The sequence below is a fragment of the Vulpes lagopus genome, chromosome 19 (genome assembly GCF_018345385.1).
Source record: "Vulpes lagopus strain Blue_001 chromosome 19, ASM1834538v1, whole genome shotgun sequence".
Lineage (NCBI taxonomy): Eukaryota > Metazoa > Chordata > Mammalia > Carnivora > Canidae > Vulpes > Vulpes lagopus.
Genome location: NC_054842.1, coordinates 51,006,198 through 51,031,140, shown reverse-complemented (window position 1 = coordinate 51,031,140; position 24,943 = coordinate 51,006,198). Strand labels below are relative to the sequence as shown.

At 36.9% G+C, this 24,943-nt stretch overlaps 1 protein-coding gene across 1 annotated transcript in view; it reads right to left on the bottom strand.

Moving 5' to 3' along the window:
• Positions 1 to 5,391: 5,391 nt before the first annotated feature.
• Positions 5,392 to 24,943, bottom strand: part of LOC121478933 (TCDD inducible poly(ADP-ribose) polymerase) — a 29,845-nt gene continuing 10,293 nt past the window's right edge. The window contains exons 3-6 of the mRNA XM_041734427.1: positions 15,259 to 15,427; positions 13,816 to 13,976; positions 8,075 to 8,353; positions 5,392 to 7,449 (exon numbers count right to left, since the gene is read on the bottom strand). Of these exons, the coding sequence (XP_041590361.1) occupies positions 7,002 to 7,449; positions 8,075 to 8,353; positions 13,816 to 13,976; positions 15,259 to 15,427 (1,057 nt within the window). The 3' untranslated portion in view covers positions 5,392 to 7,001. The remainder of the gene's footprint in view (positions 7,450 to 8,074; positions 8,354 to 13,815; positions 13,977 to 15,258; positions 15,428 to 24,943) is intronic.

The window sequence follows — 24,943 nt, the reverse complement described above, 5'->3', positions numbered from 1 at the left end:
GAAGTCAGCATTATCATGCTACGTGTTCTACATGAGTGCTCCTTTAGTCCTTACAGGGACCATGAGGTTATTTATTATAAGGAAATGGAATCTTAGCGATGCTAGCCTGCTCAAGTTACCCCACGTGGAGATAATGATGCTAGGATTTCAACCTAAGTAACCTAACGGTTTTTGTTCCTGCACTCCGTGCTGCATGGGCCTTCTTAATGTCAGTCCATTAGGAAGGCCAAAGTTTCACATTAAAAATAGCTCCATTTAGAATCTGGAAGTTTCAAAGACCGGACAGTAGTAAATCCAGCTTTAAGTCAGTTTACAGGCTTTGTGAAACAATGTTTTTCCTTCCATAGCCATTTGGTCTTTAAGGAAATGGATACCTAGGGGTCTTTGTGAAATAGATTGGAAAACTTTAAGGAGTACCCTTTAATGCAATCTCAACTTAACCTTGAAAAACAATGTGACAGGTAATTGTTGGTTTTTCTCCCCAACAGCCACCTCTCTTCTTCCTAACAAAATCTCAACCTTGTTCAGGTTTGGGTGACAACTTGCATAACGGATCACACTGGCTTGCCCTAAGATGTGAATGTTGGTTAGTCCAAATCATTCACGGGATTCTGTTTTCCTTGCCAGGGACTGGTTTAGGCACGGACACATGATACAACCTGGGACAATAATACAAAGATGGCAGACCATTGGGGGGGTGCTTTTGTAAGATTTTCCTAACTTTTGAAATTTAAAAAAAAAAAAAAAGCACTAGTTGAAGCTCATCCCTTCCTACATTTGTACGTTGCAAATGAGATGTATTTGAGGCTAAGCAGTCCTCTTGTCACCATGAGGGGAGAACCAAGTGAATTGCACAGAATCCTTGGAAACGTTGCACTTTTGAATCAATCAGTGTTGGAATAACCTATTCTGCATTTGTTATGATAAAGAATTCATTATATTATGATTTAAGACACCAGTATGCATTTTTACCAAAATGGTCTGATTACCCTGACCTTTTCCACAAGACTCTTTGGAAGAAGGTACAACAGAGAAAAGCAAGGCAAAGCTGACTAAGCAGATGTCCCTTCCTTCAAAGCAAAGCTCAATGCAGCCTTTTGTTAAGAAGTTCCTGAGTACAGGAAAAAAAGACACTTAGGAGTGGAGTTAGTACTTGAGACTTTAAGAAGTCTTTACAAAGACAAGGGTTTCTGATATTCCTTAACCAAAAGGGGCTCAAAAAAACCCTGTGCCTTGCTAGAGCAAAGGAAGGTACTTTCGATCATGGAGCACGGTGCCCTTTCAAGGAGGAAGTCCCAGGGTTCTAGAAGCTAGTCAACAAATGTCTTCTAAATAGCTGTGAACTCTTGGCCTATATAAGAAGAAAGATCACCCAAAGGGGGCTTGAAATTACAAAACTCACTCTTAGACAATCCTGGTACTAAAACTTGCCATCCCTACATCTTTTTCACCCATTCTTTAAGGCAGTTTGTTTCCTCCCTGCTTTCAAGAGGGCCAGGCTAGCTGACTCCCTATAGTGCTTGTCTTTATTCAGTAAATACCCCTTAGAAGAAGTCTTATTTTAAGTAAGGTTTGTCTTTAGCACGTGTATATACCACTCTCAGAAAGCCACTGCTGGTTTTCTCTTGGAATTTCGCACCACCTTTTAACATTTCCAATAAGCATGGGAAGTTTCCTTATTTGCAGGGCTCCTTTCACTTGCTGATTTCTGTGAGCTTGATAAGTCTTTAATAGGATTTCTGTTATATTTACTACTTGTATTACCTGCTTATTGCTGTTGCAAATTACCACAAACTTGGTGGCTTAAAACAAAACAAATTTATTTCTAATTTCTCTCTGATCTCTGCTTCCCTCTGATTATATTAGGCTCCCTAGGACAATCTTCCCATCTAAAAACCCTTAATTGAATCACAGCTACAAATCCTCTTTTGCTATATAATGTTAACATATCCCTACGGGTCATTATTTAGGCTACCACTCTACTATTTCTAGTATTACTAACATTTTGTTGTATACCATGAGCGAGTTACTGGGCTAACTCTTTACATTTTTAAATCTCAATTAGTCCGCAAGCCACATACTAAGATTGTCTTTCTCAGGTTTGTGACTAAGCCATTGCTTTCTGGTAAGTGACAGTAATTCCATCACAAAATTGAGTAACAATGATTCACAAAATTTGCATTCCCACTGCAATCTAGCACTGACTTATATATACCTACAATTATAAAAATAAGATTACAAACTTGTATTTTTAGAAAAATGTAAGTCATGTGGGGTAGAAACTTGCATTTAGAAATTAGCTACATTTATGAGTGGTTGAAACTAAAGCTGTGGTTACTGGGTTGAGTTAGCTTAGATCCATGAGACCAATGATAATTAGATTTATGGTTGCTACCCCTAAGTGGGACATTTCATTGCACTCAGCTTAGAAATCATGACTTAAATTCTTGACAAAAATACTGTGAAATGCAGACATTCATCAGAGAACTGTGGGTTAATGCCCCAAATCCATTACTGCTGCTCAAAAACTGATTTATAAACTGATGAGCATTGAAGAGTCCCTCATTATCATGTAGTTGAGAAGCATCTGTTTAGTGTACGCCTGCCGCTCACATTTATTAGATGCAGTCCTTATTGTACTGTGAAGCACTATGAAGGGCAGCTGATTTATCTAAACAGAAGGCCTGCCAAATGACAATTTGGCACCTAAAACATTGCTAAATATTAGACAGGTTAGAGACTTGAACACTAGTTTGAGCCCCTTAATGGTGTGATTTGATTAGGGCTTTTTAAAGATTGGATAGAGTTAAGGAGATATATACCATTATAAAACTTGAATATAGAAATAGTTTAGCCCAGTGGCTTCCAGTCTGTTGGCTGTAAACTAGCAGCATATGGGAGTTATTGTAAGGAGCCCATTAATCCATGTGAGCACCAAATGTTGTTTGTAGACTAGGTATATCCTACGTATCAAATGCAGATATGGTTGTGATGAGTAACACAAATTTTCATTAAAAGACCACTGAATTCGGGGCACCTGGGTGGCTCAGTGGTTGAGTGTCTGCCTTCGGCTTAGGTCGTGACCCTGGGGTCCTGGGATTGAGTCCCGCACCGGGCTCCCTGCAGGGAAGCCTGCTTCTCCCTCTGCCTCTATCTCTCATGAACAAATAAACAAAATCTTTAAATAAAGACTACTGAATTCATAGAACCTTTTGTTCATATTTCATTAACCATTAGATTCTTAAGGGCAATTAAGTCCATGAAATTCTGATATTCTTAGAGCGGTTGGACACTTCTGCTCTAGCTTAGAAAATTTAGCAAAGTGTCCATGAAATGCTTCTAACACACAAACACTTCCACTCATGCAAGATTAAAGCTTTAAAAGAGCTCCATCCATCTGACAGGCTCCCAGAAGATACACTGAGTGAGTTAAACAAGAACATATCAAACAAGAGCAACTAATAATGCCGGTGAAAATTTGTCAAAAGCAAATTTTTTTTCTACCATGGTAGCTTACGAGAAAAGTTAGCAAAGGTCAAAAGCATTCTTATTGTATTAAGAGTAACCTAAATGAATAAAGTGTATGTCAGATTTTAAAACACAACACTGTCTTCTCTAAAAAATATATATATGTATCTGGGGTGTCTATGTGGCTGAGTCAGTTAAGCGTCTGCCTTGGGCTCAGGTCATGATCTTGGGATCTAACCTCCCTCGAGTGGAGCTCCCTGCTCAAGTGGAGAATCTGCTTCTCCCTCTCCCTCTCCCTCTTCCCATCCTGCCGGCATGTGCTCTCCCTCAAATAAAATCTTAGAAAAGAAAAAACATATCTGGCTTTTTATTTTTTTTTAAAAGATTTTTATTTATTGAGAGAGAGAGAGAGAGAAACAGAGAGAGAGAATGAGTTAGGAGGAGAGCAGGGGCAGAGGAAGATGCAGACTACCCACTGGGCAGAGAACTTGAGGAGGGGCTCAATCCCAGGACCCCGGGATCATGACCTGAGCCAAAGGCAGACATTTAACCGACTGGGCCACCCAGGCGCCCCTGTATCTGGCTTTTAATTTGTAAATAAACACTATTGGTCTGTACAGAACTTTACAAAACATTTTCACAGCATAGGATCTCAAAGTTGGATCATTCTTATTTGTAGTCTCTCAAAAAAAAAAAAGAAAATCCACAAAACAAAAAACCCAAACTTCTATTTCAAATATGAGAAAAGTAACCATATGAAAGGTTAAGTGATTTTTCCAAGATTATAGTATAATGGAAGATCTTAAGTTATTTTAAAAACATAGACACACAATAGCAATAAGTAATATGGATTAGATTTTGGAAATGCCATACAGAATTTTCTAAACACATTTTGATTATTTGATCCCAATTAAGGAAAACTAGGAACATTTTGTTGTCATCTTACCTTCCTTAAATGAAGGAGGAAAAACCCCTCTGATTTAAACTGACTGTATAGCACTGTTTGGGTGAATACGTTGTTTTTCAATCATTTTCAGACCTAGTATAATAAAAATTCCTCTTTAAAGATCAGTATATTTCAGGCCCTCATGATTCTCTTTAGTATCTAAATAATCATTTACTAAAATAAACAGGTTTGTAACAAAACGCACAGAGTTGGATTTTAGAATTTATAATTACAAAGGACCCAATATTTATAAACTTTGCACATCTAAAAAAAGCTCTCCTATCTATAGAACTGTACGACACTGGAATGTCTCAAGGAGTCTGCAGCCTCTCCCTGGCAATCTTAACCACAGTTTAAATTAAGAGTAAGTTCCAGCTTTCTGAAATGGTGTAAATTACAGTTGTGTCAGTAGGGAGAAAGATTTACTGAATGCTTTTCAGTTTGTTTTAAAGCCATGGAACCATTAAAAGATTCAGACCAACTCCACAGCTCTTGCTTAGTTAAAACAACATACAGTACTATACAGGAATTTAACAATTATTACACCAGGGGGGAAAAGCACTCAGATCAGATCACTTTAAGTTGGCTGAAAGTGAAGGTGCTTGACAGCCAACAAGATTTCTAGAATTCTTTTTCTTATTTACTTCAGCACCTGTTGATGGGGACAACCTACTTGTATTTTTCACTATAGCTGTTTGCTGATACACAGCTTGCCCCTTTTCCTCAAACATTTACCTGCAAAATAAAACATTCACTCTTCTCTTGTGACTTACAGTTGACTGCTACCTAATAGTTTCTGCTGATTTCTAGAGCACAAAAGCTCAAGCAGCAGGTTCTGATTGGGTCTGTTCAGTCACTCAATCGCACATTCATTCAACCAATCAACCAGCATTTACAGACAGATTATCCACTATGTGCTGAATTCGGTTATCTTCAATGGAACCAAAACAGTAGAAGTTTTAAAGAATTACCAGAACTTTTATTTTTGCTTAGTTTTATTAAAAAAATAAATATGTCATAAAGCTTTATTTTCCTTAAAGGAGAAAAAAAGGAACAAGTTTCATAAAATCAAATAAGCAATGGTAAGGTGTCTTAACTTGAAAAAGATCGGGAATCACTGGTTTACAAGTTATAATTGAATGAAAGAACAACTGTTAACAGCCACAGCTGGCTGCTTCATGCCAATGGCAGCAAACAACGAGATCAACTAGGGCAAAATAAATAATTGTGTGGAAGCCCTGATAAGTGCTTAAACAGACTGATTCACTGAGACATCAGTATAGATATATCTTGCTTTAAACAACACAGGAGTTCCTGAAAAGTTCTGTGTAAATGAAATAACCACAAACATACTAGGAGAGCTTGGTATCTGAAAGAATTCCATGGGGAATTCTTTTCTGAACAACCACTTCCACTTCTGTAAATCCAGGTATTTGCTTTGCTTACGGCAAAGTACACCTAGCTGCTTCCTCTCTGAACTGAGGCATTAGCATATACACTTAACATTGCTCCAGCTGGGCCAGTGGCACAATTTCCAAGTTTGTGTTTCTATTAAGTAGTGTAAAATACAGTTGGCCAGGGAATCGAGCTGCAGCTGGCAAAGCAGGCACAGGGGTGGGATAACCACCTTAACAAGATTTCCAAGCCAACAAATACTTTTGAGAGCCTACTTTGTGCAAAGCACAGTAATAAACCTTTTCGACTCAGTTATACATGTACTTCCTTCCTCTAAAACCTTGTCAGGGCCTAGGTCTGGAACTCTAAAAGTAATACTACTAATCCTCAAGACTGGCTTTAACCAAATTAGCTGCCCAACTCCTTCAGATTGGGGTAGATGATATAGAAAGAGACTGGGTTTTCTAAGGCCTAACTTTAACAACACAAGAATCATGTTTCATATAACCGGTTAGTGAAAAATTTTGCTGGTGACAAAAATTTTTCAAATGGTTCTTCTTCTTCTTCTTCTTCTTTTTAAAAGTGTCCTCTGAGTTCTCAGACAAACTCTGAAGAACAATTAAGGTCACTGATGCTCTCTGGTTGGGTGATACGTTTCAGTTCTGCTGATAGAAATAAAAATTGCTTTCCACCCACCAGAATTTCATGAACTTATCTTACACCATAAATGATGCTTTGGACAGGGAATGAGTATGGTAGTACTAGCTCCAGTCAGTTTTTATCATTATAAATACACAGAATCCTCACTTTGCTCACAGCCTCCCATTTCATTTGGCCAAACTTCTACCAGGCTTAAGCCACATTTAATTAGTTAGGCTGTTCAGTTTCTTTTAAAAAATGCTTCTAATACCATTGCTGCCGATATGTACAAGTGTGAATAAAAAGAGTATGCAATCTGTAGTCTTTTCCACACTGAGTACACTAACAACAATTAGTAAATAATTAAAGAATAAGTGGTCATTTTAAAACTTGTTTTTCTTTAAAAAAATTTCACTTTCTAGCACTTAAAAAATGGGTCTTAAAAGTGCCCTATTAATGTCCAATGCTGTTCCCATTCTGTCCCACCCATCCAAAACCTGCTACAAATGCTGGATCGAGTTCATATCAAATAATTTAGCAGTACCAAGATTTTTCAAATGGAAACAGTGTTACTGACTTCTTCATACTGGATAACAAAATAAGGGTAACTCTGATCATCATTAAAAATGACAAAAATCTGAGGCTCAAAGAAATTATCCACACAAGAGTCATACAGGTCGCTGGTGACACTGCCAGGGTTGACCGGAGGGGGCCTTCTCATGCCATGACTGCCCATTGTGTATCTGCCAGTTAGCACTTTGGCCAGAAACATGAAATGGACTCCTTTGGAGGACTTCTTAGAAAAGTTATGAGAGTAGCTTGCCTTCTTTGCAAAATAACTGCCTTGTCCAAACATGGTAGCATGCTTTCCACAGACTCGAGGGTCAAAGTTGTGCTTGCAGATTCCATCTACCACATCCTGTGATGTTCCATGAAATAAATGTCTCTCATTTATTATTCTGTCACGGCCAAACATTTTCCTGTTCATATATTCCTTTTTCCTAATGCAAAGAGTGGAGAGGGAATTCAGAAGAAGGCAGATATAGATCAATTTAATAGGCAAGATGTAGTCATAAACTTCTCTTTACCGTTTCCATGGGGAGGAAATGTTAAAGTAGCTTCCAAGGGCAAAATGCCATCAAAGAGCATATTAAAGGTTTAAACTTATCTTTTCCACTACAGACAAGAAAAGCTATTTTCTCCCCCCACCCCCTACACCTGTTCACTTGCTCTCTCTTCCATTTCAAATCTAGTTCACAAACTTACCTTCTCAGGATAGCTTTGTCTTAATTCCACCAACCTGGAGTGTCTTAATTCTGAGATTTCTCAAACCTGCACGTATTCTTTTTGTATTACACTTATTTATTTGTTGACTCGAAATGCAGCATAGTAAAGTGATTAAGAGCAAAGCTTCTGGTGCTAGACTGCCAGGGTTCAAACTCTAGGACATATCTTATTAGCTGTATGATGTGTGGCAAGTTACTGAACTTACGGAGTGTTGTGAAGAGTATATGTGAGTTAACGCATGAAAAAATACAATTAGTTTTTTGAAAGTCTTTACTATTATGTTCTACTCTGTCATTAACTACATTAAGAACTCTTTAACTTTTCATATTGTGGACTCACCTTTTATATTTCTCCCAAAGAAACTGGTTTTGGACTCTCAATATTTGCAAAATTCTATATTTAAACTCAGGCACAGTCTTATGAAAAAGATTATAAATGATTCGATAGCTTTTGTCCTCCACAGAAACAGGCACTTGGATGAAGTCCTGAGATGGATGCATATAAACCCAAGTTTCAGGGTAAAAGTTTGCTGAGGTGACCCCATCGGGGCAGATGATTTGTGATGATGAGGTTGCTTCAAGAGGTGGAGGAGCCTGTGTGGGAACACCACCAAGTGTCCTACAAGGGAGAGGAAGGAATGTCAATGTAAAACATAAGTACATCTCACATTATAGTGCTCTATAGCAGTATTTAATATCATCACTTGTAAAACTTTAAGTGCTTATTTAGAAAACAATACAGAAAATGCTGTGTATTAAAAAACATCTTAAAGTAACACTGCCTGTACACAGATAACCTATTATTAGCTTCTTCCAGACTTCCTCCATGTGGAGAAAACTCTGGAATATACTGCTACAAGGCAAGCAAGCAAGCAAGCGCCAATTTATGTTTACTTTCTGAATCCTAGACTCCTCTTTTGCCTATACGGTTAAACTTTTTTCAAGAGTACAATGATAATTTCTATGTATTCTTCAAACTTTGCTGTACTAAGCAGAAAATGTGCCATTACTAAAGACTATGTATGTGTGGGAGGAGCAGACTGAGGGGAGACAAAGTAAGGCAGGCAAGAAAGAGGAAGCTTAATAGGAAGAAGACATAAAATATTAAAAATAAAAAAGCTGGGATCCCTGGGTGGCTCTGCAGGTTAGCGCCGCCTTCAGCCCAGGGTGTGATCCTGGAGACCCGGGATTGAGTCCCACATCGGGCTCCCTGCGTGGAGCCTGCTTCTCCCTCTGCCTCTCTCTCTCTCCCTCGGTGTCTCTCATGAATAAATAAATAAAATCTTAAAAAAATAAATAAATAAAAAAGCTTAAGGGTTCCTGGGTGGCGCATTTGGTTAAGTGTCCAACTCCTGGTTTCAGCTCAGGTTGTGATCTCACAGGTTGTGAGATTGAGCCCTGCACCAGGCTCCATGCCCAGGGGGGATATGCTTGAAGATTCTCTCCCTCTGCCCCCACCCCTCAGCACATGCACAGTGTTCTCTAAAATAAATAGATAAATCTTTTAAAAAAAATTAAAAAGCTTAGACTTTTTGTATAAAAAACAAAAATCATTGGAGTAGGCATTAAAAGCCAACATTTGCTTCATTTTTACTATCACATAACAACAAAGTCATCAGTTTTATTCATATTTTACAGCTTTAGGTGTGCTGAAGATGGAGGTAATTACTTTAAGCTCTAGACACCAGTATGTATAACCTTGAACCTTTAAATTCAGGTCTGTTACATCTTAATGGATGAGTTTAGATAAGCAGCAGCTGAATAGTTATTTATTCCTGCCCAATTAAATGCTTATATTTAAATTATATTTCTTGGCCTTTTTCAAAACAGAGCAAAAGGGAAGAATCAGAGAGATAGGAAATCTTGGCCCTGCGTCGCAGATTCAGGGCCAGGGTACTGTAACACTCCTCAGCACAGAGCGGTCACAAGGAAGCAGTAAGTCTGCCAAATGGATTAGGAAACTAACATTTTCAAAAGACCTTTGTGACACAGAGGTTACAACTGTGAGTGAACGTGCATCTAATCTCCAAGAGCATATCTTACCAGCCTCCCCCTCGTAATCATAGCCACCTTATAGTAAGCACATACTATGGACAGGCATTTTACACACAGTACTGCTAACTGTCATAACGCTCCAAGACGGCTTGGTTATCTGTACTTTTTGAATAAAGAAACTGCTAATATAGTAGCAAAGAACAGAGACGGGATTTGAATCTAGGCTTATCTACAGTTTCTAGACAGTATACCCTTTCCACTGCTATATACTATGTAACTCCTATCACACACACACACACACACACACACACACACACACACTCCTCTAGGCTCCCATGGTTTGAAAGTAATGGATATATATCATTGTTACAACTCAGGTTTGCCGGATACCCACTACCACCACCACCATCTCACACAGTCTTTTAAGAGATGGTTTGATAAGAAGCTAAAAAGCTATAGAAGCACAACTGCCTTCTCTAACACCTGCCCCCTTCAAGTGGCTGTGCCTACAATTTAGCAAGCCTCAAAGGTCCCTTAGGAGACACAGACAGGAGTTAATGGGAGGAGCCAGGGCTTACAGGATCCCCCACATGCTTTTAAATACGAGGGCTAATTTAAAAGGGGCACTGGTTTCTACAACCTTCATGGCAGAGGCATAATAGTTCCTGTCCTCTGGAGCATTTTCATAAAGCCTTGACAAATTCCTCCAAAGCCTTCATTCACTAGCACATTTTTCTGAAGAGAGGCCCCACTGCTTTAATCAGATTCTGAAAGGTCTGTAACTTCTTAAAAAGACATCACTATTCTGGAGAAATGGCAGGAAACACAGAGTATAATCTCTTTATTTTTAGCCGTTCCCTTCTATTCCAGCTTTGCAAAGAGAGTAAGTTCCAGCCTACGAGGTTTTCCAGTATTATTAAGGATTGAAGTTTCTGAGTTGAGGGAAGAAGGTTAAGATTCTCCCAACCATTCTGCCCAAAATAGGTTTTAGGCTGCTGTCATAGCCATACTGAAATGCTGGCACTGACCAAAGAAGACTCACACTTGAAGATGAGCCTGTGTAAATAAATCCTATCAATCCTAAAACATTAGATTTCATATATACAATTTTCATCCATTCCTATCTATAGATGCTTTCTTTTAATGAACCAATGTCCTAATTGGGCTAAAACATAAAAATGCATACAGTCAGCTGTCTGATGGACTTCTACACTCCAGTTGCCATGGGTTAGAAATATATCTTCCAAGCACAGTTACAAATATGGCTTTATTTTCTGAGGATATTAAGTTTGTATTCAGCTCATGGGTATTCCAACGACATATCATGTGCTTCACAGTGCTGTACCAGCCTTCTTTACAGAGGCAAAGTTGAAGGGTAGGGAACTTGTACTCAAGGACTTCTGAAGAATGGATTTTCAGAATTCAAGGTCATCTTTTACAATCTCCTTCCCTCCCCTTGCCATTTCAAAGGATGTTTCCTAACCCACTTTCAGGGATGAAGTAAAAATTCATTTTATCCTTTTTGGGGAGAAGTCAAACTGATTCAGGCTTTCCTATGACCATGGGGTGACTACACAGGATATGCCCTTTCAGCTGAAATGAACTCTTAAATCTCTAAATCTGAGATTTGTTTGCGTATGCAGCCTCAGCTCAAGTATTCCAAGAATATTAAAGAATAAGCTCCTTTTTATCAGCCTCATTAAAAAGCAGCAAGCAAAAGGAAAAAATATTTTCTTTGTAACTATGAGTGATGGTTAACTAAACTCGATTGTGGTAATCATTTTGCAATATACAAGTCATTATACTGTACACCTTAAATTTAAGTGGACGGAGTTGTATATAGTTAGAGCTCAATGAAACTGGAGGGAATTAAAATCACTAGGGAAACTTATTTATGAGAAGTCAAATTTGCAAGAAATTCAGAGATTAAGTCAGCCAGCCCCCTCATCCCACCTCTCTTATTCTGGCATTCCCAATTCTTAGGCATCTGATTCCCTGATAACTGTGGCCTTTTTGACATTTATGTTTTAATCTGATGCTCTGTATTTACTAACACTTAAAAACAAAACTTTCTTCCTGGCTAATATTAAAATCATGGTCTATTTTTGCAGTTGGCTTTCTGAAACTAATCCCTCTCTACTTTCTTCCCACTAGGCCAGTCTGAGTGCCCCACAGCCCCAGACTCCAGGGCAGATAGGAACTGAAGGGCTGCATTTACCCATTCTACCCTGGTGAACTTGCTGCTTCTTTGCTCTTTTCTCTTTTAAGTGTCTGCATAATCTCTTTGATTTGCTAAGCTCTTACTTTATACCTGATTATCACTATTTCAGACAAGAAGACTAAAATAGGAAATTTTAAGAAGAAAAAGGAAGGGAGCATAGAGTGACTTTGTTCTCTTGTAAGCCTATGTTATAAATAGTAAGGTGCCAAATTTGCAACATTGATTCTACTACCGCTTATATTATTTTCATAGTTCATACTTTTACAAAATAAGCCTAAGTGTAAAAAGAGGAGGGAGGAGTTATTCCATAATTACTTGTCTTAGGATTGAAATAAATCAATGTTCACCATTCTGTAAAACTTCTCCAACAATGCAGCACTCGAATGAGCATTCTTACTCTCACTCAGAAGCTACATCCCGCTTGATTGGCTCAGCATGCCAAGCTGCTGGTCTCACTAATGAGTTCCACCATCTCACTAGGAGGACAATATGTTCCTAGCTACTGGACGCTGACACTATCTCCAGCTGTGCTAGTGAAATCACAGAAATGGCATTTTTATTAGTTTCTAATAAAAAAATAAAAAGAAACATACAAGGTAAAAATTTTCACACTTGGATTAGAAAGAAAGCACACATTTACCCCAAGCCAACATATATTTCTAAAATCAGCCTTACTAAAAATTGCTTTTGGATACTAAGCATTTCAGGGATTTTTATTCATTCGTATTTTGTTTTTAATGTTCCTTTTGCAATCTCAATTAGGAATCATTAAAATTCTGTCATAATGATCCAGGGAAAACAGTTTGAGACTGAAATTAAAAAAAAAAAAAAAAAAACACCAAAAACACAGATTATAAAAACAGCATCTCTACGATTAGGAGAAGAGAAAAACCAGTAACTCTAGACCTCCCCCAGTCATAAAACCAAGTAAACTTAGCATCATTATAAAGATCAGGCTCTAAATATGGTATATCTGATGAGTACATTAACAATTTCCCTGGGGTTACTAATGGCCATGCTATTGGTAACACACTCCATTTTTCTGGCATCTATGGAGATGTACCCATGGGCATCTAGGGGTGGGGAAGAAGAAATAGCACTTGGGAAAAATGGAAGAAGAGCTCACCGACAATTCAGAAGAATGAGTTCAGTCTCAACCTAGAAATATGACAGGTGATTTTAATTGAGTTTTCTTTCTTTTTCTTTTTTTTTTTTTTTTAGTGAGTTTTATAGGAAGGTAGGCCTTACTTAGCAAATGAGAATGCAAATTATTTGAAAAGAATTTTTCCCATGAAAATTCACTCAAGAAAGGAGAAAGGAGAATTAGAGAATGTCACCTTGAAGGACTCTCCCTACTTGCCCTGGCAGTTTACCTGTACTGGGAAGTAGTCCTATTACATGGATGGTTATCATTAGGAAACTCTGTATCTTCCACAAAAGAAGCAAATGCAAACTACCTCATTCTAGATATAATTAGTTTTTGTTGTGCAAAAATGTTATTCCTGTTTGCTTCTCATTTAAAAAAAAAAAAAATCAACTGGATAATCAGTTGTTTTTTTTTTTTAAAGATTTTATTTATTTATTCATGAGAGAGAGAGAGAGAGGCAGAGACACAGGAAGAGGGAGAATCAGGCTCCACGCAGGGAGCCCGACCTGGGACTCGATCCTGGGCCTCCAGGATCATGCCCTGAGCCAAAGGCAGATGCTCAACCACTGAGCCACCCAGGCATCCCAGATAATCACTTTTATGTTAGGTTAACTGTAGCTTATCTGAACTCTATCATTTAAAACCTTTTACTCTTTGGCATTCAGTTGTACATTTATAGAAAATGAGAGTAAAAATAAGGCTTTCCACTGACACTTACTGTAAATATGGAAGCAGTGTAAAACAAGAGCGGAAGAGGGGTCTCCTTTTTATTTCTCTCCTGAAGAATGAGTTGTGGAGGATGTAGTGGTTGTTCCACATCATAAATCGGACCTCTTTCAGACCTCGAGAGTTGGCTTCTTCAATCAATCGAATTACAGACTGGAGTAGGAAAAAAGTTAGAAAAAAGCAATCACTATGAAATATGAAAAATGTTACTGTAACTAAAGTCAAAAATAGTTAACCTTCCTGTTAACATCAGAAAAGTATCAACGAAGTGCAGAGTGTCAAATTAATTCCCTTTACACAAAGGACTTGGGGGTGGGGGGGAGACAGTGAGGGGACAAACAGAATAGAAAGATGTTCCCTCTTCAGAAGAGCATGGATTTCCACCTTATAAAACACGTGAAGCCCAGGGAACTATTCTGTTCCTTCTGGAGGCCTTAACAATGTCCTAGAAATTTTTTTGTTTTATTGCTTAAGGAAATTTTCAGAAGAGGATTAAAGATGGTAGTATATACAGTTCAAATAAACTAGTTAAGTTCCAAACCCAAGAAATCTTTCAGAGGTAAAACATAGGGACAGCCCAAGTATTCTGAGAATACTTGGAAGGTATTAGATACTAGTGATTACTTAAAAGAGTCTCAGAAATCTTAATTCAATTGTGTATTATTAAGCAATTAATTAACATACAAGTAGTTTTCTTTAGCTATTGCCTTAAAAGAAAACCTAAGGGTAAATAAGTCAGTTCTCCCTTTCTGTAATGTTAGAAATGAATTTAATCAAATTAAAGAAGAATGTGAAATTAATCTCTAATGTCCATTTTATTGTTTTTAAACTTGACTCAGAATTCTCCTTCAGAGGCAAGTAAATCCATCATTTTAAAACCTCGCTTTGTGATTGATGAGTTATTCTTACCATCTCAGACCAAAGATGCATGTATACATATGGCAGAATTTTAAATGACTGATTTGCCTGACCACAACTCAATAAACATTTTCAAGTATTTCTTCCAGGAGCTTAAGAGTGCTTGTTTCCCATTAGACTTCCGAAATGCTAAGTGTAACACATGATCCAATGAACATGAGCCCAGGAGCCAGAAATAGCCAGAATTACACCAGTGCTCATCTCATTAAAATTATTCCAAAGGGGCACTGAGTCTGAGTATTTACCACCGTAAATACTTGATCTCTACAGTATGAAGATACTGGGGAAAGCATTTTACCTCTCTGGTAATAGTGTATTTATGGATTCCAGATTAATGGAAAGAAATATATCCTCAGAAAAACTGAGAATAATGTTAATCAACAAGACTCAATTTTACATCAATAAGCTCTTTGATTTGGTGTTCTGTGCAATTACTGTTGTAAAGGAAGAAGGCAAGGACAGTAAAAGACAAAAAAAAAGCTTTAATGCACTTTTTGGAAAAAGAACCTGTAAATACCTCAGGATATTCTCTCCATCCAAAGTGGTCCCTACAGAAGAACTTCCAGACTGTGTGATAAATAGAGTTTACATTGCTAGAGGGTGGTGTGGACAGTCTTCGTAGTTGGTCAAATTCAGTTGTTTCATACACATTCATGGCATTCAAATCTGCCCAAAATTCTTGTCCTCTAAAGAGACCCCCCCAAAAAAAGAACTGTTAATACATTTGCAAAATAGGAATATCTAAACATTTCAACAGACATTAGAAATATATAGTATAACATGCTGTAGAATTTTCAAAACTTGTCTTATTTGGAGTAAAAGGACATGACTGCTTCTTTCCCCTTTTCCTAAGTGCCTTTTCTTAACAAGACCAAAAAGTTCCAGGCCATGGAGTTATGGTAGGACAGAGGCTATCCCACAGTATCACAGACCTAAATCAATCAATGTAATTTCATCCTCCACCCTGGTCTCAGCCAATCAGGGAGTCAGTTTTGAGATGAAGTTGACATAGAAAGCAAGCAGAGAAACAAAAGAAACTTCTCTTGAACCCTGTCTTTTTTTCAGAGGCATCAGTTTACCTAAGCCAATACAGAATACACAACATTGCCTGATGAAAGGCAGGGGAAAAAAGGAAACAATTTTAAAAAGCCCAGACGAGACCAATATTACTGTTCTACCCAATATCAACACTATCTTTTATCCCAGGGATGGAGGGGGAGAAATTGACAAAACATTAAAAGAAAAATATTTTGGATTATTATGAAGTTTAGCTATGCGAATATTTTTGTCATTTTGGTCTGCTGCTGCTGAATCAGTACTTCATAAATATCTCAATATTGTTGGGGGGAAAATTCCACTCTATGAGTCAAAATCATTTAAGAAATTATAATGGGTGGTTCAATTAAAACATCTGCCTTTCTTTTTTAATGGAATTTCATCTAGTGTTTGAAACATCTGAACTATTATTTTACATAACTGGAAAATGTTCATTGTACTGTTCTCTTTTGGTGTTATGTTTCAAAAGGTCCCTAAGAACACATGAAAAAGAAAATATATCATAAAGTAACATCATAGGTATTGGCAGAGTGACTAAGTTTCCAAATACATTCCTTCTTTCCACAACGGATTTCTAAATGGATTGTCTGTAACACACACATATTTCAGATCTAGTGGCACTCACAATGACTGGGTCATATGAAACTCAGGTGTTTGAACAAATATCACCAATAATTAACTTATTTCCTTGCTGTAAATCAGGATTTTGAAAAGGGTATTTATTAATTCTGACCTATGGGTTTTGTTGGTTAGTACAAAACTTTCCAAATTCTGCTCTTGGAACACTTGTTTCAAGGACTGTTAATAGGTATTCTGTGTAAAAAGCATTCTGTGTTCAAATGTTTGGGGGAAAAAAAAAAAAAAACTTGGTTACACAAAGTTAAACAATTTACTTACTGCAGCCACTCCTCAGTCCCTTTAATATGCTAAGGTAAATATTGAAGTACCATGATGAGGGCTATAAAGTATCTTTCTAAAACTGTGACAGTGCTCTCTTCCCTTTTTTTCCCCATGAATACTTATTAACATCTCTCAATAAACACCCCTGGCAAATGTCAGGGAAAGAAAATCTATTTCTTACCCTCTATCCTAATGTTTATAAGTTTTGAAACAGATTCTATTTGAAAAAAAAAAAACCCTCAGGTCTATATATCCAACTAATAGTGCTGTGAAGCACATAACTTATAAAAACCATTATGTACCTTTAAAAATTCCTAAAGAGCTTCCCAAACCCTAATTTCCTGCTTAGAAAGAGCACTGACAAAAAAAAAAAAAAAAAAGAGTACTCTGGTAGGATATAATCTTAAAAGGAACATATATCTTTACATATACTTTTAACTAAGTGTGAAATGGAAATAAGATAATAAAATGTAGTTCAAAATCACATTGACGCTTCTTGTGCCAAAGGATTTATGTTAAATAAGGATATTTAATTTAAAAGGAAAAAATTGTTCCTGGAAAATTCTTTAAGAAAGAAGAAGAAACACTGAAAACAAGAACTCTTATACCTAAATTAAGCTTCACATCAAGTTGCTTTAAGCAATTTTCACCTAATTTTAGGAGAATCTGATATTGAACAGATACCTGTTTCTCCCTCTTAATATAATTTCAGTTCTAAACAGATTTTCTTGCTTTAAATTTATTTCCCAGTAACTGTTCCCAATTATGAGCTAAATCCTCAGTATTTTCTTAAAGGAATTCTTAGAACAGCAGTTATTATGTTAATATGCATTATAAACAGCCAATGTTTTTTGCTGTTAAAGTACCAGATTTTATTCTGGACATCACTCTAGCAATTTCTGTTTAAGCCTGTATTATTAAGACTTCATAGATAATGATTTGCATGAGAAAGACATCTAAAACTGCAGCTTTTGCCACATCCTCTGTGCATTTCAGTCCATTGGGCATTATGAAATTTCTATGACAAATCCTAATTTACTACAATCAACTGTTCTTTGGATTGATGTATCAAAGTACTGTTTTAGCTCTATTTGATTTTCAATATGCTTTTCTAGACTTCACAGAGACAAAACAACAAATTTGAAAAACATTAAATTATCTTTTTATAAGATTAATTTTACCACCTGCTCTCCCTTAAACAGGGAATGCTTAAAAAATCCAAAGCCAAGAGTTTCTTTTCTCCTCCATCTGCACCAGCAAAAAATGCATGCAATACAGATGCCAAATGTTCAACACACACCACTCTTCTTTATCAAACCATTGTTTCTTATTATGAGAAAGCAGTTATGAGTCATGTATGTGTGGTAATGGTGATGGTGGGCTGTATTAGGCAATACACAAAGAATTAAACAGATGTAGTTCCTGGCTTCCAGGGGCTTCAAGAGAGAAGTAACTAGCAAAACACAAAACCAGAATCCATACATCTGCCTATTTAGATAGGCAGTCATCATTGCCACTCATCATTGGCAAGTGCATCCTGGGAATGAGAAGACACAGAGCAGGCATGCAGCATTATGGGACAGGAGATGGTGACTGGTATCTAGGAACAGATAAAGGTTAGGAAAAGTTAAGAGGCTTTCTCTAAAATTTTAGGGACAGTTTAATAATAGGAAATAATACCAATAAAGAAAGGGTTGTATGGAAGAAAAAAAAGGCGTTCTTCAAGTGCTTTGCTTCTTGGAAAAAGGGTAGGGACAGGGAGGCATAGGAGCAGTGCAAATAGCTGGAAAGGAAATCTTTTAAACAGATGAAAGAATGTGAACCGGGGTAAAATAGGCAATGTGAGAAGAGTCAGGCCATGAATTGAGGAAGTAAGCCCAGGGTCTCAGAGCCTCAAATTTAAGAGTAGAAATTTAGAGTACTGAGCAGATGGTGATAAAGGGTCAAAGCAATAAATACCGGATGTGTGAAGACTGAGCAAGAGACTGCTAGAGATTCGGAGGTAGAGAGAAACTGTAAAAGTAGGGTATAATAATCCTGGCAGATGAGAACCCTATTTGCCTAAGAACATCCCCACTGTGGGACTGCCAGGAAAGAGAGAGTAGGGGAGACAGCCACTGTGCAGGACTTAGATTTGACTAAATATATCATATGGCTAAATCAATCAGTACTGACTTAACCAAGATATAACCTTATCATGATGAATCAGGAAAAAAAAAAGTCTTGTAAACAGATTGATGATTTTTGCTACAAAAGGAAGAATGAACTTAAATTTCTGAAATATTAACAATTCTGTTTCCACATGCTTCACCAAGAAACACACCACCACACATACCAATATAAGAATCCAGATCAAAACTAATCTAAAATTCTAAAAGGAACACCCATTCTCATAATTTAGATGCTTTATAACAATGATTCTCCTCCTACTCAACAAATATCTTGACATAACAAGACATTTTCCAATGCTTATTATCTATGCATAGAGGGCCAACACCCACACTAAGTCAGAAAGAATGTCCCACAACCATTTTCTTCTATGTAAATTTCAAATACAAAAGAAAGTAAACAGAGCCCATGATGTAAATGATAAAGAGCTATAATGAAAACCAAAACTATTAAAAAAAAAAAGTTGCTAAATGAAACAGAAATTAAGAACCTAAATCTCTCTGTTAGATAAATAGTTCTTAGGATTATGCATTTGGGAGCTCAGAAAGGAATGTAACCATTTTAGATAATTTATCTGTATTTTTAAGTTGTCTGAAACCAACACCGAAATGTGAAAAACAAAAAAAACAAAAAAAAATCTTAAGGAGACACACTGATTAAGCACTGGGCTATGTGCTGGGGATAAGATGAAAAAGGTCAGAGTTGGCAAGGAGAGAGAGATACAAGCAAACCCAGTGTGGTTATGGTGTGAAATGTGGCACAAAGGTGCTCCTGGAACAATTCAGAGGCAGAGGACCTACCTCTGCTGGAAAAAGGGGTCAGGAAAGGTGCTCATGGGACGTATCCTAGAGTAGATGAAAGCCAAGTCTGGCTGGACATCAAGCAGACAATGGGAGGCAGGACATCACATGCAGAGTGACTGGCATGTGTAGAAGCCAACCAAACAAGGCACGAGAGACCTAAGAGCACGCAGCACATACAGTTCATGTGGGAGGTCAGGGTGTATGTGCGTGTGAGGGGGATGATAAGAGATAAGACTGGACTGGATAGGGTGGCTGGGGCCAGATAATGAAAAGCTTTGTATGCTGGGTTAAGAGGTCAGGACTTGACTCTGTGGGCAATAGGAATCACTGGTTTATTTTCAACAAAGTTCAGACGTGCCTTTTAAAAAGCTACTCCAACAACGGTGGTATGGAGGACTGATTTGTTTATCTTTGGTAGGAGAGGGTGGAGAATGGTGGGGGAAGGGTGGAGATAGGCACTTACTTGCTTAAATATTAGCATCTTTATTATTAATATTTATTACTCTACGCCTAGCCATCTGTAACTATTAGAAACCACATGAGACAAATGATGACAGAGAGCTAAGGAGTAGGAGTGCTTTGAGAGGTATTTAAGAGTTAAAATCTAACTGCATAAAATAGGATTACATGTGAGGCTGAAGGGAATGAAGAGACATGAAGAGGCTGAAGGGAATGAAGGTTTCTGATCTGGATGACTGGGTAAGGTGCCATTACATGAAACAGGGATTGCAGGGGGTGGAACACATTTAAATGGGAAGAAGATGCAACTAAAATACAGAAGTCAGACTTTAGCAAAGGTCAATTAAATATAAATTTTCTAGACCCTACTCTGTAGGGTTTTAACCAGATGGGCTAGATTTTGGAAATCTGGCTTCCATCCTCTAAGAGCTAACTGGTTTCTATAAGGATAAACCTGTGATCTCAAACTAATTATCACCCGCCCATATCAGCCAACTAACTAGACACAATTAATAGGTCCTCTTGTTTTATTACTATGATGTAGAGTAAAAACTTCTCCCAAAACGGAGGGTCACAAACAATAGAAGGATAAAGATCAAATGAAGTATAGAGAGTACTTAGGCTCTTCTGCTATGCTTGAGACAGGCATGACAGATGGGACATGTTTGCTGCTGCTAAAGAAATTTCACAGGCACACAAAATATAGCTGGCTTTTGATACCTGGCTTTGATGTTTCCAGAACTCATTTAGCAATGCTGAAATATCTAGCAGCTTATATATTCCTTCAAGTATGTTACAGGGTAATGAGAATCAAAGCCATGGCATATTCAACACAAACATATTTTGTGAGAGCAGTGTAGTTATTAAACTTCAGAGGACCACATATTCATGTTCCTAACTTTATGCTTCAGAAGCGTAGTAAAAGGTCATTTATTCTGGTACTGAGATTTTTGCTAATACTGACTCGTAAATAGCTCAGAGGCAATAAAAGTTGCCTATAAATGCTTACAAACAAGGCAACATCTTTCAATACTTATCAGAGGTTAAAATGTTTTTAAATGATTTTATTTATTTATTCATGAGAGAGAGACAGAGGCAGAGACACAGGCAGAGGGAGAAACAGGCTCCTTGTGGGGAGGCCAACACAGGACTCCATCCCAGGACCCCAGGATCATGACCTGAGCCGAAGGCAGATGCTCAACCACTGAGCCACCCTGGTACCCCAGTTAAAATTCTATATTTAACTTATTTACTATGACATGCATCTTAGTACCAACTGGATTTTTCCCCTTGTATCCAGAAGTAGCTATAGACATAGACACACCTACAAATCAAAATTAGAAGTTTACATTACTATGCACATGACCCTCAGTAGTTACGGGTGGGCAGTACTGAAATATTGAAAATTCAATCTGTCCACCTCTAAGGAGACCCTGACCTAATCAAGACAGGCTTGCTGAGGCTTAGCTCACTCTGTAAAACAATTAACATCAAATATGGATTTATCTTATGGTTTTAAATAGCTCAAATGATTTTTGAGTAGGTAAAAATATCCTTTAAGATACAATGAGTTTCTAGGAATCAATTCTTAAAACAGTGATCATTTTAAGGCAAAATTCTGATTGTATAAGCTGCTCCATTGGTGCTTCCTGAAACACCTTGGAAACAGGTGAATGAGAAAGCAGTAAGTTAGTGAATGGATGCTATCTAGAACCACATTTGATCTGTGTGTTAAACCCCATGTCTGGCTTAGACATCGAACTGTGGTCTTAAAGTCATTCTAGAAGTGAACACTGTGAAATAAAAATGAGAGCATAAGAGGAGAAAAAAGGAAGGCAGATTTCCTACATGAAAGAATATCATCTTTAAGCTTTTGTAATTCTATATTCTCCAAAAGCATGTGAGGAACAAACATATAACAGTTGAGTTTATTCTCAAAAAACCTTTGTACTAAGACACATTTGAGTACACCTAAGTACTTCATAAACCCCTAAAAAATACCGTACACTTAAGTCCCTTCTGCCCTATGCAAACACTAAAAGCAAATGATAATATCCACTTGAGGAAAAAAAAACCTGCTAAATTTTGTTACGTTGGGCTTTTTTGTTTGTTTTTATTACAAAACTACCAGATCTAAGGAAAGAACACAAAAGATGTGGATAAGCCTAAAATCTTTCACAAATAAAAATTACACTTATGAGATCAGAAGATCTCACAGCTATCTATTTACAGAGGCATGGGATTAAATTTTGCACTCTGAAGACATCAGAAATGTCATACAGCCGTAACTTTTATCCAAGTTCAGTCACATGTCCTGAGGCACCTAGAAGGTAACTTAAGTGAGGCATACTTCCTAACCGTGGCCTGAAGAGGAAGTGAAACCTAATTTCTACCACACCAGCTGGGATAGAAAGCACAAGATAGATTTTTAAAAAGTGTGTACCATACCTTACACTGCCTGAAATTATGCAGTTACTGCTGTTTACGAAGAGGGGTAAATATCCCCATTTGTTAAGTGAAATATTTTTAAAACTGTGAAATTTCTATCTGACCTCAAAATAGACAATAAAAATTGTTTGCCATGTACTCAGGGCACCATACTGATTAATTCAATTTTGTGAATACAGAATTTTAAAGCACTGAAAGAGGGCTGAAACATATTTGTTTATACAATTTTTCTACTTGATTATAAAATCGGTTGTATGTAAATGCAAAAGTGTTTTAAAATAATTGTTTTCAAATAACCTCAAACAATTCAGAACTCATTCACACATAAATGAAATACTAATTACAAATAATTATAGATGATGTCCTCTAATGACAACCAGTAAAAAAAAATACAATCTAATTTATATATTGAATTTTAAAATTATAAACTCCTTAAAAAAAGGTTTTATTCAGAATTTTCTCAATTTAGCCTTGTCTTTTTCCCCAGTTAGTACAATGAGCAAATTAAAAATATACACTTTGATGGCTTATTATGAGAACCCAGAGATGACTAAGAAACTCTCAAGACTAGAGATCTGAATGTATGCAAACTAATCATATAGAGAATTCATCATTTCCTGAGTTTTTTTAAGCAAATTTCTCAAAGAAAGAAAAAAAAGACTTCCTACAGAAAACATTAGGAGATACTTTTTTTAATCATCTACATTTTGTAAACTATGATCACAAAACCTTTCAATAGGGCTTTAAATCAGTAACTTTTTTAAGGAAGAAGATTCTCTGAAGCCAAGTTTCTCAGACAGATTCAATATTATCAATAGTTAAGACAGCCTAAAATACTTTTTGGTAACAAATTAATTGTAGAACACTTTATACAATGCTTCTGATGTGTGTCAGCATTTGAACAATCGAAACGTCAGAAAGTAAATAAGCAAAGTTCCTTCTGTTTCATATATTCTACCTCCATTCAAGGACTTTTTTTTTTTTTTTAAATTACCTCAGAAGGCAAATTTAGTATTTCTCCTGCACTTATTTTTATTCTCTCAATGCCTGGAAATGAAAGAGCAAAGCCAGGTGACAGAAACCAAAGACCAACCGCAGCAGGAAATTATTTAGAGTATTTTGTGCTATTTGCCCTCTCTACGCCCTGATCAGCTGCAGAAGCTGTGAAGATCACAAGGTGCAGGAGGCAAGATTCTGAAAGCATACACACTACTACAAGCAAAAATCACCCTTGGGCCTCTACTCCTGCCATTCTTCCCTATTTAGTGCTGGTTAAAATTTCAAGCAAGAAGGTCACCCAAACTCTATGGCTATATGTCAAAGGAAAAAGGATTTAAAAAAAAAAAAAAAAAAAGTTCTCTTAATCCAAAAAGAAAAAAAAAATTGCAACAAAGAGAAATTTCTGCAAGTATGGCCTAAACATATTTTCCAGTCATATGAGAAGTGCTATGTTTCACATAAGATTATTCACAAATCCCTCCTTATGCTCAGAAGCAATAGAGCCAAAATAAAGGACATCCATTTGCATAAAGAATACAAATTTCCTGAACTCCTTCTCAATAACTTAGTCATGGGAGATTCTAATACACTCCTGACACATTTTGTGGCACACATACTCACAAATCACTGGTTTCTGTAAAATGTGAAAGAGAACAGTCACTAGTATTCTAAGAGCCTACCCTTTCATTGTGATGACCATGCAAAGGTTCTTTACAGGCCAAGTGGGTGTTACCAGTAAGTAAACAGCACATTGCAGAGAAAGATCAAGGAGACAGACACATTTTGTAGTGTGGACACAGTAAACAGGAATGCTTAGTTAACTCCCTTCTGTGCTTGTCTTAGCAACAGTAACAGGTTAAGTCAGCAAGAAAAATTGTAAGTTTCACAATTAGAAGTTTATTAGTATCATCAACTTCTACAATTTATTGATTACAGAATTGCTTATAGTTAGCATAAGACTAAAATACTATAATTTTGCACAAATCAAATATAAACCTTATAAACTATCAAATAAATGGATTTTACGTAAAATGCTTTTTTCCCCACCGACTTCAAAATGTATTTCAGACTTTACCCCTTGCAATTTCAGATTCCCCTATTAACAAAGAATTAATCCGTATTAGGATTTCAAGGCTTTTAAAAAGTTCATGTATCAGGGACTGGGCTGGATTAGGTTTAACACTTACAGGGTTTTTAAATATAGGCAAGTCTGTGCAGAATTCCTGGTCCCTAGAAAGCACTACCATAAATAATCTATAAATATAAAAAGAATACATTTGGTTTTGTTAAAGAAGTTTTTCATATCTAAAATGTAACTGGTTTGCTGCTAGAAATGGTTAACTTTAGAAGTATTTTATTCCTTTGTAT